The sequence below is a fragment of the Pseudonaja textilis genome, chromosome 1 (genome assembly GCF_049901715.1).
Source record: "Pseudonaja textilis isolate UNSWEBS1 chromosome 1, rPseTex1.2, whole genome shotgun sequence".
Lineage (NCBI taxonomy): Eukaryota > Metazoa > Chordata > Lepidosauria > Squamata > Elapidae > Pseudonaja > Pseudonaja textilis.
The window spans coordinates 165,018,486-165,033,191 of NC_141990.1; the positions used below are offsets into that span (position 1 = coordinate 165,018,486).

General features: G+C 35.1%; 1 protein-coding gene across 25 annotated transcripts in view; it reads right to left on the reverse strand.

The window, feature by feature from the left end:
- MAP2 (microtubule associated protein 2) overlaps window positions 1–14,706 on the reverse strand; it is a 254,639-nt gene that overhangs the window by 59,272 nt on the left and 180,661 nt on the right. For 19 of the 25 annotated variants that reach the window (XM_087919629.1, XM_087919627.1, XM_087919625.1 and 16 more), the window contains 2 exons: window positions 5,860–5,973; window positions 4,519–4,596 (listed from right to left, as the gene is read on the reverse strand). In XM_087919629.1, coding sequence (XP_087775755.1) covers window positions 4,519–4,596; window positions 5,860–5,973 — 192 coding nt within the window. The remainder of the gene's footprint in view (window positions 1–4,518; window positions 4,597–5,859; window positions 5,974–14,706) is intronic. The other 6 variants (XM_087919643.1, XM_087919635.1, XM_087919648.1 and 3 more) reach the window with 3 other exon arrangements.

Consider the following 14,706-nt stretch of genomic DNA (forward strand, 5'->3'; position numbering starts at 1 on the left):
TTCTTAAAGGCAAGAAGAACCGTCCGGTCCATTCCCAAACTTCTTTGGCACTCCTGCATTCCCCCCCCCCCCGCACCCTATGGCCCTTCAGCCTAGTGCAGCAGGCTGCAGGCCGAATAAATTGCTTCAGCCTGTGGGGCCATAGTTTGAGACCAGAGGGGGCGGAGGCATGTGGGTAGAGCCCTGGGACAAGGCCAGAGCCAGGGAATGGCATGTTCCCTGACCCAGTCAAGTTGAACAGCGAGTGAGCAGAGGCTCCGGGGCAAGGGTGGAGATAGGGAATGGCATGTTCCCAAACCCAGCCGAGGCAAACAGCGAGCAGGCAGAGGAATGACATGTTCCCCGACCAAGGCAAAGGGCAAGCAAGTGCCATGCTTACCTTTGGTGATCAGAACAGGTGAGGCATGGAGGCAAGGCACAGAGATTAGCTAGTGGTGAAAAGGCAAGATATATAGGGTGGAGAGGGCGGGGCCAGCTGGTGGTGCGATTGGTTCTATGAGAGCATGCTTTGCGCAGGGCAGCATTCAAAGACCGCCCTCAATGTCAGCGCTGGTGAGATTAGCTGTTTGTTAGCTCAGCTGAGGTGCGGCAATCTGCTCTGCTGTGCAAATCAGCTGAGCTAAAAAACAAGGGCCAGGTAGGCGGGGCCAGCCAGAGTTGGTATTTGCTGGTTCTTCAGACTACTCAAAATTTCTGATACCAGTTCTCCTGAACCAGTCTGAACTGGCTGAATACCACCTCTGGATGGAAGGCTCACTCAACCTTGCGCCAGTGAGAATAGAATTCCTGGCAATCTGCATAATCAGCCTGCAACACTGCATTGTGCCACCACTGACAGGCAACGGTCCCAACCCCACACAGCTACCGTATTACAAACCACTGCAGCTTCCAGCCCTTCAGCTGATTTCTTTTAAGAGAGATAGATTTGCCAGGTTGAATTTTAAATACATGTTAAAGAAGGAAGAACTGTATTTGAGGGAAACAATTTTAAAATATATTCTGAAGATGGGAGATGCTTTTTAAGCAGAATGCTTTTCAACATCCTGTTTGAATAGAGATGGGGAGGATCTATTTTTGAACATATTAAAGGTGAATGACTATACCCATTTTATGTACTCACTTGTGTTCCATGTATGTACCTTTTTTCTGTCAATGTTTCTGGCACTTTTACAAGAGTTCCAAGGTTTCCAAGTCTTAAAGATTGCTTGATTTCTTCCTCTGTTTGTTGGAAATAAATTTATCTTTCAGCACTACTACTGTGAGGACTAGCTTATATGGACATTAACAACCACTTACATAACTCAAACTCTACAGTTTAATCTAACCTGGCTGAAATTTATCACAGCTACCAAAGAGCAATTGCTGCTATATACAGCAGGACTTCATTCTGCCTGTACTAATAGAACTAATAAAAGTGCTCATGCTGATTTATTTTTTTTTGAATTTTCGGGAAATGGCTCAATATGTATTCATAATGGAAAGAAATTACAAATGTATAGACTGCTTTTTTGCAGCTTGAGGTAGAGAATGGGTATGATCTTAAAACACAGCCTGAATATATTTGAATTATAGCTCCATGGTTCCTAACAAATATTCTTACCTTGTACTTAATTTTGCAAGCATAATTTTCACTATTACAGTATACAGATATTTTTTAAAAAAGAAATAATGAATTCAAGTTACTAGTTGGAACCTTAGGAACAACTTCATCTACTGAGTCACAATGACCCAGGAATTTTCATTTTAAAAAACTAAGTAAACTACATTTGACATTTGAGAGTCTTAAAACTCCTGGAGATTAATCAGCTATAGGGTTATACAAACTTAAATTATTGGAAAAGCCACAGCACTTTTCAAAGCCAATTTTATGGTCACAGTTGAAGTTTCATCTGAATACAGACCAATAACTTGGCATACTGTATTAAATGTCAAGAGAAAGAAGGTCCCTTCCTTTGAGCCAAAGGAGTAATTTAGATAGTATTTTAGCATAAGAAACTGAGCCAAAGGAAATTATGTAATAATTTAAGTGCACATGGAAATAATAGTAGAGAAAAGGTCATTCATTTCCATGTGAGCTAATTGAGTAACACATGTTTTTCCAACCTGGTTATATTTAATATATTCAATACACACTTGGCTCTCTTTTGGACAATTTCTGGAACGGCAAGAAAGATAATTTAGTGATAACTGAAATGACATTCAACAGCATCCACCCTCATTTTAAAGTAAAATAATAATAGAAATATAAATACTATCAATTAATCGTTCTAGTTTAGCAATATCAGTATCAATATGAATCAATATATTTAAAGATAAATTTGCATATTATTGAAGTATTATCTAATGCAACAATTCTTTACCTCATCAAACAATGTTTGACATGACAAAACTCAAATTTTGCATCCCACCTTATACACAGAACTAATAATGATATTGCTTAGATGATTTTTTTTAACTTGTTTCTTTTTTCAAAAAAGACAACAAAGATATAGATTGATCTCTATAGGTGTGAAAGTATCCAGTTACAAGTTTCTGTTAAAAGAAATATGAATGAAGCAAAATTAGTCATCTTAATTTCAATGGGACACTTATAATTCATTCAAATTAAAATTAATGTGATTTAAAATGTATAACTGATGAAATCACAAAAATAAACAAATAAAATCATAGTAATAAACATGATTAAAAACTTGGATAAAAATTCTACAAGTGAGTAGGTTAATATAATTATGTTAATATAACTGATTTTATATCCTATCCTATTCTATTGCCAACAAATGTTAATTAACGGATACAAATACTGACCCTTCCTAATATGTGCACTTTCATAGATATTCGAAAGACTTCAGATTTAGTGCCACACACCCTACCAGAAGTCACTAGCTGTTAGTAAACCAGCTAGAAATCACAGTGCTTCTGTAACTAAGAATGATTTTGACAGACAACCAGACCCATAGAACAAGCTCCCCTTGTACTTGCACAAACACAACCAGTTCTTTAATATTATGTAGTCCCCACCTATGTTGTTTGCAAGCCCACAATTTGAGAACTTGAGGCTGAAATAGAAATAACAGTTTCATCATAACCTCACATTTTAAACCTATAAAAGCAAGCTTACCTCCAATGAACTGCTAGCCCTACAAGTTAGACAAGCCTAAGGAACCAAAGCCATATAGGTCAGTATTATTTTTATTGTAACACTTATAGTAAGTAAATATTGCAAGTATGACTGTGCTTCTTCTCCTTCACTTTATCTTACTGAGAATTAGCAAATTAGCATACCTGAGATATTTATTCAAACTAATTTCTTGACCTGCTTTCCAGACCCTCTTATCCAATTGTTGCCTTTCTAGCCACTCTTCCTCTTGTGCTTCAGAGCCATTCCTCCACATGGACTTAGTCACAAAAATAAATTAGCTTATGGATATACAAAAGTGAAAAGTAGTTGCAAGATTATTTGATCCCAAATGAAATATAAAAACAGAAGATAATTTAGTTTGCCAACTACTTTCTCTATGACATTCCTGTATCTATAAGTTCCTTGTAAACGTATCTTCACAGAATAAGTGCAAATACAGTAAAGCAAACAGAATACTATTTGTTTCTTCTTTATATATAAACCTGAAACAAATAGAATATTTCAAAATCTAATCACTTTTTCAGTTTTAGTATATACCAGACAGGTTTTGTATCAAAAAATAAACCGGAAACAAGTTGGAAAGGAAAAAAATTCAGTGTAGAATACTTTTAGCAACGTGGTAATAAAAGGCTAAAAAAACATTCTACCTACTTAACTCTCAAATTCATCTGTCAAAACTTCTAGAAATATAAGCATTCTTATAGCTAAAATATAACCTTAGCATCCTCTTCAGCTAGATAGCCTGTGTCTTTATGCAGCTTGCCTGGCTCAGATGTTGAAAGAATGGTGTGGTTAGTAATAGGATAGAACAGCCCATTTTAAAGAACATTATTCACCACAGGATCAGTATGAATACATCTAATGAACTTTTTTTCTGATTGAAATTTGAAAACTAGCATGGCCTTTTACAATATACATAGGATAAAAAGAAAATTCACATAATTCATATTCATTGACATTTCTTAAATATATATGTGCACGTACACACACACACGCACACACACACATATATATATGGTATTCAGCTTTGCTCGGGTATTTTCCCACATCATTGTAGTTGTGCTTTTGTAGTTGTGTAGTTGCACAACTACAATGACTTGGGAAAATACCCGAGCAAAGCTGAATACCATACATGTAAATACCCGCGAAAACTTAAGAAATACACACACACACACACACACACACACACACACACAAATTTATATTAAGCCTGCATTGTTATATACTTTCGGTTATTTTCTGAAACCCCACCTATTCAATGAATAAGTTAAGACTTAAAGAATCTTCCTCCTACCTCTCTTTCTCTTTCATCAGGGTCCCTGGATTTCTCCTCTTAAAAATGCACCTATGTTGTGAATGCAACCCAAAGAAGTTCTTACCTTCTTCCAGGGTTCCAGTCTGCTCTGACGCAGGTGATGGGGGTGGAGAAGGAGGCAGGTTAGCTGTCTCTTCAACTGCTAGTGATTAAACAATAGAAAGAAAATATATCTATTAATTAATCTGAAACCCAAATATACTACTGCGGTCAAACTCCATTGTTTGAGTCTGCATCCAATAAATTGAATCTCATGAGTTCAATTGAATCTCAAGAGTTTTTAATGTTGTACAATCAAGTATCAATTCAATTCAAATAAGAGGACATTCAAACTCGTGCATTTATGAACAAGTACAAACTTAAGCATCTCTTTGACCAGTTTACATAATTATAGAATAAACCACTTTTAAACAGGATTTAAAATAATGTATCACATCTTTTTACTCTTGTTTATGTAATATAGGAATATTAGCAATATTCATACAACTGTGATGTATATAGCAATGGTTAAAATAAGCAGATTAAAGCTGAATCCATAGGAAAATGAATCTACTATATATAAAGGAATGGTATCTCTGTTCATAAATTATTATTCTTGTTAGCACCTTAGATAGATAATGATAGATAAACAGACAGACAGATAGCTTAAACACGTGCTTAAGTTTCAGCATAAAATTAATTGAATGTGATTGCAGCTTTCTGCTCACAAAAAATGTTTTGTTCCTAAAAGCAGACACCCGTTTCAATTTATTCCTGTTCTATTTTCTGTTTTCTTAATATTTATGACAAGTCCCCAACTCTCAGGAAGCTTTTCTTTTAAACTTGTAGAGGTTTGGAGAATTGATTAAAAATTGGCAGTCAATCGATTTATGAATGTGCATGAATATGTATAACAGTACAACCTTTGTTATTTATATACAGAAGCATTTACAACCCATTTTTTTTTTCCATTTAGGAACTCAAGGTATTACATATGAAGACTCCAAACCTTATTCTCACAAGCCTGTGAGATACAGTATATTGGTCCAAAGTAACCACACAAGCAATATGACCAAACAGAGCCCTGAACCTAGATTCCTCACTTCCAATTTAACTTTTTAATCACTAATTCCACTGGGTTTTTTATTCTTTGCCCCCTTATTTTGATCACTGGGAAAGTTGAAAAATTACATAAAGAATAAATATCCTATTTTGAAGTTTGTATTATCCATATACAAAGCCATCAAAAATTGGACTGTGACATAACTCTACCTTTTCTAAAAAGCTGCAAAATAGTTCTAAGTGAGTCAGCTCTCAGGTTTTAAAAATGAAATAAACTACACAAATTTTAAAAATGGGAAAGCTGTAGTTCAACTTCTTGTTTTCTAACACACCACAAACAAACATCTAAGATCATTTGCTTTACCTAAAGGTAATTGTGCTGGCTGATCTTTGAGCTGAGCTTCTTTTTCCTGTTCACTTTTCAGAACTGCCACAGCTTCAGCAGTTACTACTTGGACTATTCTTGCAGATACTTCTTCTGGGACAGGTGGAGGATTAGCAACAAGACAAACAAAAGCATGTTAATGATATAGGAAGCAATTAAGAAAGACATACAATTATTTTGGATCTAGATTGCAATTTTGAAAACACTTTTGCACTCTTTACTTATGTTCAACTTACCCTATTTTGCTAACTTAGGACTGCTGGTTTCTCAAAAAACCACCACACTGTCTACATCTGTCTGTCTGTCTGTCTGTCTGTCTGTCTCTCTGTCTATCTATCTATCTATCTATCTATCTATCTATCTATCTATCTATCTATCTACCAATCATCTGTCTGCCTGTCTGTCAAATTTCCACATATAATTATTATTAATTCTAGCCTCCATGACTAGCTTGACTTATTTAAAATGTTGAGGAATAGTACTTGTACTTCAGCTGGACAACCTAAATCCTTCAGATATTACTCCACTTCCTATTTGTTGCTTGTTGGGAACTGCTGTTCAGCAACATTGAAGACTCTTTATTTAGAACTTGATCTGTGGAAGGAAAGCATTATCCCTACCGAGCAATTAGTACTGAATAGACTTAATTGCTAATTTAAAAAAGTATGTACATACATTTTCTTAGGGTTCTGGGATTTGGTTAGTGAATGCAGGCAGGTTCAAGGTTAAATAAAAGCATGGCTGCTTAGTATTAGAATGAAGTGACCTGTCAACCATCTCATCAAATAGGTTAGTTGCATCTTTACCATCACCCACCCATCTTGCCCAATTGTGTTATTTGTCTACTGAAGAGAGATTTCAATCAGATTCAGTTGTCGAACTATGTACTACTTGTACTAACTATGATTTTATTTAGGAAGAAGACCCTTAAAAAAACTCAAAGTGAAAAAAAATTCCTCCCCTATAATACTTAGTAACCCTAACATCATGACTTGTTTCCGGAAAACTAAAAATGTAGGGAATTAATTGACCTTTGAAGTCCAGACAGAGGAAGCTACAGCTATGAGTGTTATTTTCTGGGTCTCCTCTGATCTTTTATAGGATGAGGACCCAAAGCATCTTGTCTCTGTTAAACATATAAACAAATCCAGGCCCAAGCTATACAGAGGTTTAAAGCAATCCTCAAAAGCTCAATTCAGGGCTTCAAAGCCTATTGGCAGCCAATGAAATGTTTTCAAGATAAAGTACTATTCTATTAAATCTAATTCTTTTATGAGTTCCCAAATAACATCAATTCCTTACTCATTCATGAAGTTTGCAACAGCTTTTTGATTATCTGAGACATTTGTGTCTAGTTATTCCCTGAAATCCTTTTTACATCAAAATTAAAAATCCTGGTCCAGTTTATGATTAGTGCCACCTCTTTGTGTCCCCACAATGCGTGTACTGTATTTGCACAGGTTTGGGAAGAGAAGCCATTTAACTATTAACTTGTCTGTTTGAGATACAAATGGTGCAAAGAAAAATTTTTCTGGATCTGCAGAGTGGGTAATTTTCAACTGGTAGGAACTCTTACCTCACCCTCCTCATTCCCAACCAGGAAATCTACATCCCCTTCTATACCAAGTCACTGCAACATTCTGCAATACTCCATCATCTTTCCCAGTCATTGGTGTGATTTTACCAGTTTGTTCTCTTCATAGCAATTCCTACATATAGCAATTTCTAAGGTATTATATCTTATAATAACAATTTAGTTTGGGAAAACAACTACTAGCAACAGAATCACTGGCCCTGTTCAGCAGACAAGATATTTCTTTAATTTCTTTATCCTGTCAAGGGATATCAGCTGTGTTTTTTTAAAAAATCCATCATTGTTAAAAGTTGAGTCCTTGATGCTGAATTTAGCTTCAACTCAGTAGAAATAACTATTACCTTCAAGGCCGATTTAACAGTATGACAAGCAATCTTTCTTGTTTAACAAAGCATGCTGTCTCTGCCTGGAAAACCTACATGACTTGACATTTGTCCTCCCAGAGAAAGTGATGATACTTTGCAAACAGGCTTGGTAATGGGTCATACATAACGAAATAAAATGCCCATATGTATGCCTGAAAGTATCTAACCTCTTCCTTCGTTTATCAGTTGGCAATGTATGTTGCTGCAGTTGCAATCCACACTGGAAGGCATCCACTGCAATCAAGCTGAGTGATAGATGCTCAATCAAAAACTGACAGCCATCATCTCACACTCTGCTGAGATTCTAGGCATGGCTGGAAATAAATGTTGAAGCTTTCTTTTCTTTTAATAAAGTTTGTAACATGGATATGACAATTGGAGATGAGGTAAGATCTGGAGCCAATTGATACATCCAATCTTCTCTACAGCATGTATTTGTTGCTGAACTTTCAGCGCTAGGGACTTTCAAACTCTCTTAAGTTGAGCTTAATATTGGAAAAGATGCGAATGGTTTTGGAAGTGTACAAAGAAGTGTCAGGGAGGATTTACTGTCTATCAACATTTTGCCCCTTGGATGATCTAGCAGAATAGCTTTAGCTTTATTCTATACCAGAGAAATTTGGCAGTCCTTGCCACTGTCAGAAAATTCTGCCTTGGACAAACCCACAGCAGACATACCACTCTGTTACCCTGAGCAAACTGCAACTCCTCAGAATTCTGTTTACTGGCAGAGAAATTGGGGGTGTGGGGGTGAATAGTCCAATATTTACGTAATTGTTGCAGTGGTGGGCTCTCAGTCTTTTAGTGCATTGCCTACTAAGAAGAGAAGAAACAATTTGTAACAACAGTTGAGATAGAAGAAATAATAAATAGACTGAATAGAGCGTACAAGGCCAGTACACTCCAGATCTCAGTATCAGATATAATAAAAATAGTCATTGCCGTTTCTTCAGATTCTGTTTGTTTTTCATTCTAAATATTATGCCTCTAACTCATGCAGCAGTCATGACCTGCAGCTGTTTTTCCTGTCACCATCATTAGAGTTATTATGAGCATGGCTTTCAATTTTCTTGATTTTCTTCTTGCAATCCCAAATCACTAAATATCTTTTGGGTACTAGTTGCAATTATCTAAGATGTTACTTATTCCACTATCACACTTTGGCCTTGCAGCCATGTCCAGTTTCCAATAACTGAGATGTTTCATGACCCAAGTCAGAATAGAGATGGGGAGAAAGTTGCAGGCTGTAGTGGTACTGGAGAAGCAGTTTTGTTTCTTAATATATTATATTTTTATTTAATCTTATTTAATATAAACCATCCAAATAAAACAAAATAAATTGCCATTTTTAATCAATTAAAATTCAAATTATAACATTATTGTGAGGGACATTTTAGCAACATATGCAGCAGAAACACATTTTTATTGTTTCGTTTTCTTTTTATTGTCAATGGCTACCAAACAAAACCAGGACATTTGGTACTAATGGATCTTATAAGCACAGGATCCAATGATTAAATAAAATTTGGGGAAGGTAGCTACTTAGCTCTTATTATATAAAAGGATTTTAGTGATATTTAAAAAGAAAATCTAGTAAAATTCAATGAGAAGGTAGGTGGGTATGAATTTCATACCACTTTACCCTTGCTAGTTTCTTTGTATCTTTATAACTGCGTTTTTCAAACCTGGCAACTCTAAGACCTGTTGAGACCCAGCATAGGAATTGGTCCATAGACCTTAAAGTTGCCTAGTCTGAAAAAACACTGCTTTAGAATATAACTATAAATTCTGAGCAAAAGGGGGGAAGAGACTTATTTGATGCTATTACAAGCTTATTCCCTATGCTGCTCTACCACATTTCACATATAGATTATTGTATAGCTTATAGGGATGTGGTTCACCCTGACTATAAAAGAGTAAAAAATGGCATATTAATTCTTGGAGGCTTTCCAGCTGTAGATCCTGTAAGCAAGAAATCTACCATATTTAAAAATAATAAATGGTAGAGCACTTAATGAAAGACTAATTGGAAAAAAAGGCAAATACTGTTGAATTGCTTGCTCTCTGCAAGCATACATCAGATTTGGTGATTTTTCGGAAAAGCTGATGAAGGAACATAGACTTTCTGGTGGTTTGCTTTAAGTTATAAATACTAAGCATTTTTTATCTTATTTATTTATAAATTAAGAGAAATCATAAAGGAAACTAAATCCTGCCATCCTGAAAAGTACTATCATCCGTAATTTACAAAAGTATCAATGAAATCTTTAAAGAAATAGTAAAGAGCCAGAAACAGCTGGAGAGAAAATGTGGGTCAAACTAGCTGTGTGGAATAACAATGTATAAGATGGAGGGGAATTGCCTCTTTATATTTCTCTGCCCAGCCTAATTATCCTATTAGAGCCAGTTTGGGGAAGAACTGCGTAACAGCAGAGTGGTGAATATTTGTTTCCTCTAAAGTATATGAGTGATACTTGGGTGACTCAGTCAGTCAGTTATTCATCCATCCATTTAATTATCAGCTGAAGCCAGCAAAGGTAGATTCAAAATGACAGTCCCATCACATATTCTGAAAGCGGTCAAATACTGGAAAGATTCAGCTGGCCCAAAGAGAAATACTGGTTTTTCCCCCCCTCTCTTCTGCCAATTTAGCCATGTTTTAGATGAGGAACAGGAGCAGAAGACAATGAAGCAATTAGCTATACTGCAGCTGTGATATGAGGAAATTTCAAATGCTTCTTGGAGAATTTCACAGCAGGGACCAGTTTCCTTAGCAACAACTCTAATAGCTGTTAAGGTAGAAATTAGACAATAAAAGGAATGAGTAATTCAGTTATTAGTTAAGTGCATGTGCTAAATATATTTCTAAACTATGAAATAAAGAACACTCATTACTTCCTTCATGTAAACAACTTGACAAATCTATGGTAGAACTTTTCCCCCCCAATAATATATCTAAGCATCTTGACATAGATAACCAACAGAACTGGATTCTATTGCAATACCATCAAAACATTCAATATTTTGAATACTCTGAATGTTAGGTAACTTGGAATTAAATTTTAAAAAATCCTGATGTAATTTATTTGTATTGCATTTTTATATCAAATTTAGGGACTGTGTGACTGTGATCTCACTTAGAGAATGATATAATTTAATATTAAATAAGATTAATGCAAGCAGAAAAAAACCATGAAATTATGAGATCAGCCTTCAATGACTTTCAACTACTAAAGTTCTACTCATGAATTCCATATTTATATAGAGACAATATCAATATATAGAGGCATGCTAGATATATAGAGATATAAGTTTGCAATCTTAGGTAATCCGAGGTAAAAACTGCAAATAGATACTATTTTTACTGTACCCTCCCCATACTAACCCTATAGAAAGTGATTACCCAGAAAGCAATAAATTAATCAGAAGACACATTAATGCCTCTCTAGTGAAATCTATTTCAGTGAATGCTATAATAGATGGATGCACTTGATCTTGGAATCTAAGCAATACATGGACAGCAACTTCTGGGGTTGCCAGAGCTGAATATACACTTTAAGATCAGGGGCAGCTATCTCCTGAGGCATTCAATAAAATAGATTCACTGGAACACTGGTAATCCTCAAGTTACAATCATTTGTTTAGTGACCATTCGAAGTTACAATAACACTCAAAAAAGTGATTTATGACCGTTTTTCACACTGTTGTAACATCTCCATGGTCACATGATCAAAATTCAGACACTTGGCAACTGTCATGAGAACACTTTCTTTTTTCAATACATTTTTTATTTTTATTTCTTTAAATACATCTTTGGGTGAACAGTGTGGTTCCAGGTCTTTAACATTTTAAAGCAAACATGACCATAATTACATATTCCAACTATTAACTTTTTTATCTGATTTCATATTATTACCTATTACCATTTTTTTCATTCATTATTCTCATATGCTACTTTATATCAATCTCTACATTCTTGATATCATTTTTATACATATTCTTGTGATAATCAGATTTGCAAATTTTATCAAATTATATCATTCAATTAATCATTCCTAAATTCATCTTAATTTATATTATCCAATATTTATCCCCTTTTTCATATTAATTTTGCCACCATTATATATTTAAAACGAAGTCCCTCTCTAATCTCATTACATTACACGAATCATACTTTCCATCTTTTTTTTCATTTAACAAATTATATATTCTAATAACAATGTAATCATTTTTATCTTTTACCATATACATATATGTTCTCCATCAGGTTCCACATGGCATTTCCTTCCCCATACTATCGTATGGGTTTTCTTGTATATTCCTTAAACAATTATATATCTTAAATAATAATCCCATAGTAAATTCTTATTTCCATATTTATTCCAATTAAATGTTAATCCTTGATTTATTCTAGTTAATATTTTATATATCTTTAATAATAATTTTATGATAAGTATTAATTTCAGATCTATCAAAATCAATAATTACATATCTTAACTAATAAAACAGCCATTCATGTGGAATCCTTATCCTTCCCTTCTTCAACCATCATCTCTTACACTCCTTACTATGTTACTTATGTTACTTACTCCTGGCTTGGGTTCATTTTTTCTCTTACTCATTCCTCCTTTCGCTATTGTATTCCACTGTTTCTTTCTCTGGATATTTGGTTTTACCCCTACCCTCTCCAAATCTTCTTTCTGTAGTTTCCTTTCCTGTTACTTTACTTTCAAAATATTCTCCCCTTGATTTATTACATCAATCATCAACATTTTAAATTTGATTTCCTTTTTGTCCTTTTGTTTTATTTGTTGCTCTCTTTGCCCTGTTTCTCTTTTGTTTAACTCCTCCTCCTCCTGCATCCCTTGTTCTTCTGTAGTTTGCATCGCCATTTCTGAATTTTCTTCCATGCTCTGTATTTTATTCCATAAGTCCAAGCTTCTGTTTATCATTTCTTTTATAGTTTGAAGTTTCAACACTATTTCTTTTCATATTTCACTCATTTTTATTTTACTGATTTTATTTTTGTGTCCCAATATCCAATTGTCCTGCAGTCTTTATTTAAACCAGCATTATTCTTCGATCTATAAGTCCAATCTCCTTAAGTCTTTATTTCCCAAGTTTATTCAGTCTATTCCTTTTCAAAAATCCAGGGGTAGTATCTTCATATACTCCTCCACTGTTTTAATTTTAATGTTCCAATTTTCTAGGATCTTGTAATACAGTTCCTTTTATTTTCTTTTATATTCACACTTTAAATAGGTCATAAGGTTTAAGGGATCTACAGGATTTTTTTAACAGCAGGTGGCACGCTTATTCTAGTTTTCACTTTCCACCTTTTCTTCTGTTTCTTTAAACTTCATCAGATTTGCCAATGTTTTCAAATGTTAGCTATTATTTTCTTTTTTTTTTCACAGTTGATTTCAGCATTTTAAGTAATGCCTATCCAATGCCAAATCCTGTACAGTCACCAATTCCAATTTTATGTTCTTTTTTTATAAAAGTTTTCTCTTTGAATTATTTCCCTTCTATTTAAGTTTTAAAAATTAAATTCTTTATATTTCCCAAATTCTTCTCTAACTTTAAAATCTCCGCCAGTCCAATTCTGAGATCTCTTTCCTGTTATTTTTATCGGAGTTACCTTTTGTAGCTCAACATATTTTCACCCAGTCCACACACCATTCACTGCTTCTTTGCTCCAGCACAGTCTTAGGTTTTCAGATTGCCTCCCGTCTTCATGGCAGCCATTTTGGCTACTGCTACAGCTCGTCTTCAGAGGGGTTTTTCCTTGCCAGGGAGGAGAGATGCGACTCTCCTGTATCTGTCAGGTGGTCCTCCTTTCTTCTCCCCTTTGGGGTGGTTCTGGTCCCAATTGGGACCCTCCAATGAGTAGAGCTCAGGATGAAGCCGCGGATGATTGTGGACCTCGCTCCAACTGCGATGGAGGTACAGCCAGAAGTGATCACTTTCTGACAAGCAGATTCAATGGGGAAGCCAAATCCAATTAACAACTGTGTCACTAACTTAACAACTGCAGTGGTTCACTTAACAATTGTGACAAGAAAGTTTACAAAGTGGTGCAAAAACTCATTTAACAACTGTCATGTTTAATAGTGGAAAATTTGGGCTCAATTGTGATCATAAGTCAAGGGCTACCTACCTACCTATGTGCCAGGTAATGGAGAACTCTATGTCTGATACTGTTTCCATCAGCAAGGAATGATTCATAAATAAATGTACATTTATTGGCTTTGTGGCACTGTAAGTTAGACTATCAAGATTCCTTTTCTTCTCGTCATTGCTGTCCTACTTAAAGCATCCCCTTATAATAATCCAAAGCAAATGAGGTTCATGTAGAAGATGTTACTCTTTTAAGGACTCTTCTGAAGTCAGTACAAACACTTCATTATATCTTATTCCTACAACAACTTGTACACCATACTTATTTTACACAGATAAAATATTGGTATTATTGAGAAAATGCAGCTGAGGTGAAATAATTTCAAATTAATTTAGTGTAAGTAAAATTCATCTAGGGCAGGGCTGTCAAACTTGTGTCATAATGGCAGCATCACATGATGTATTGGGACTTTTTCCCCCTTTGCTAAACCAGGGAGGGGCAGGACCAGCACATGATGCATCTGGCCCGTGGGCCGTGAGTTTGACACCCTTGATCTAGGGAAAAAAGGTTCAGTTAACATATGCACAGAAACACATCTACAATTTCTTCACCACTACCAAGATTATACTCCAAATCCTGTTTACTCATGATTTTAGAGACAACAGATTCTTTCAGGACAGATCTTTATTATGCCATCCTCCTCCTTCATTCAAGGATTTGAGGGATTGAGATGATATCCTCTTCAC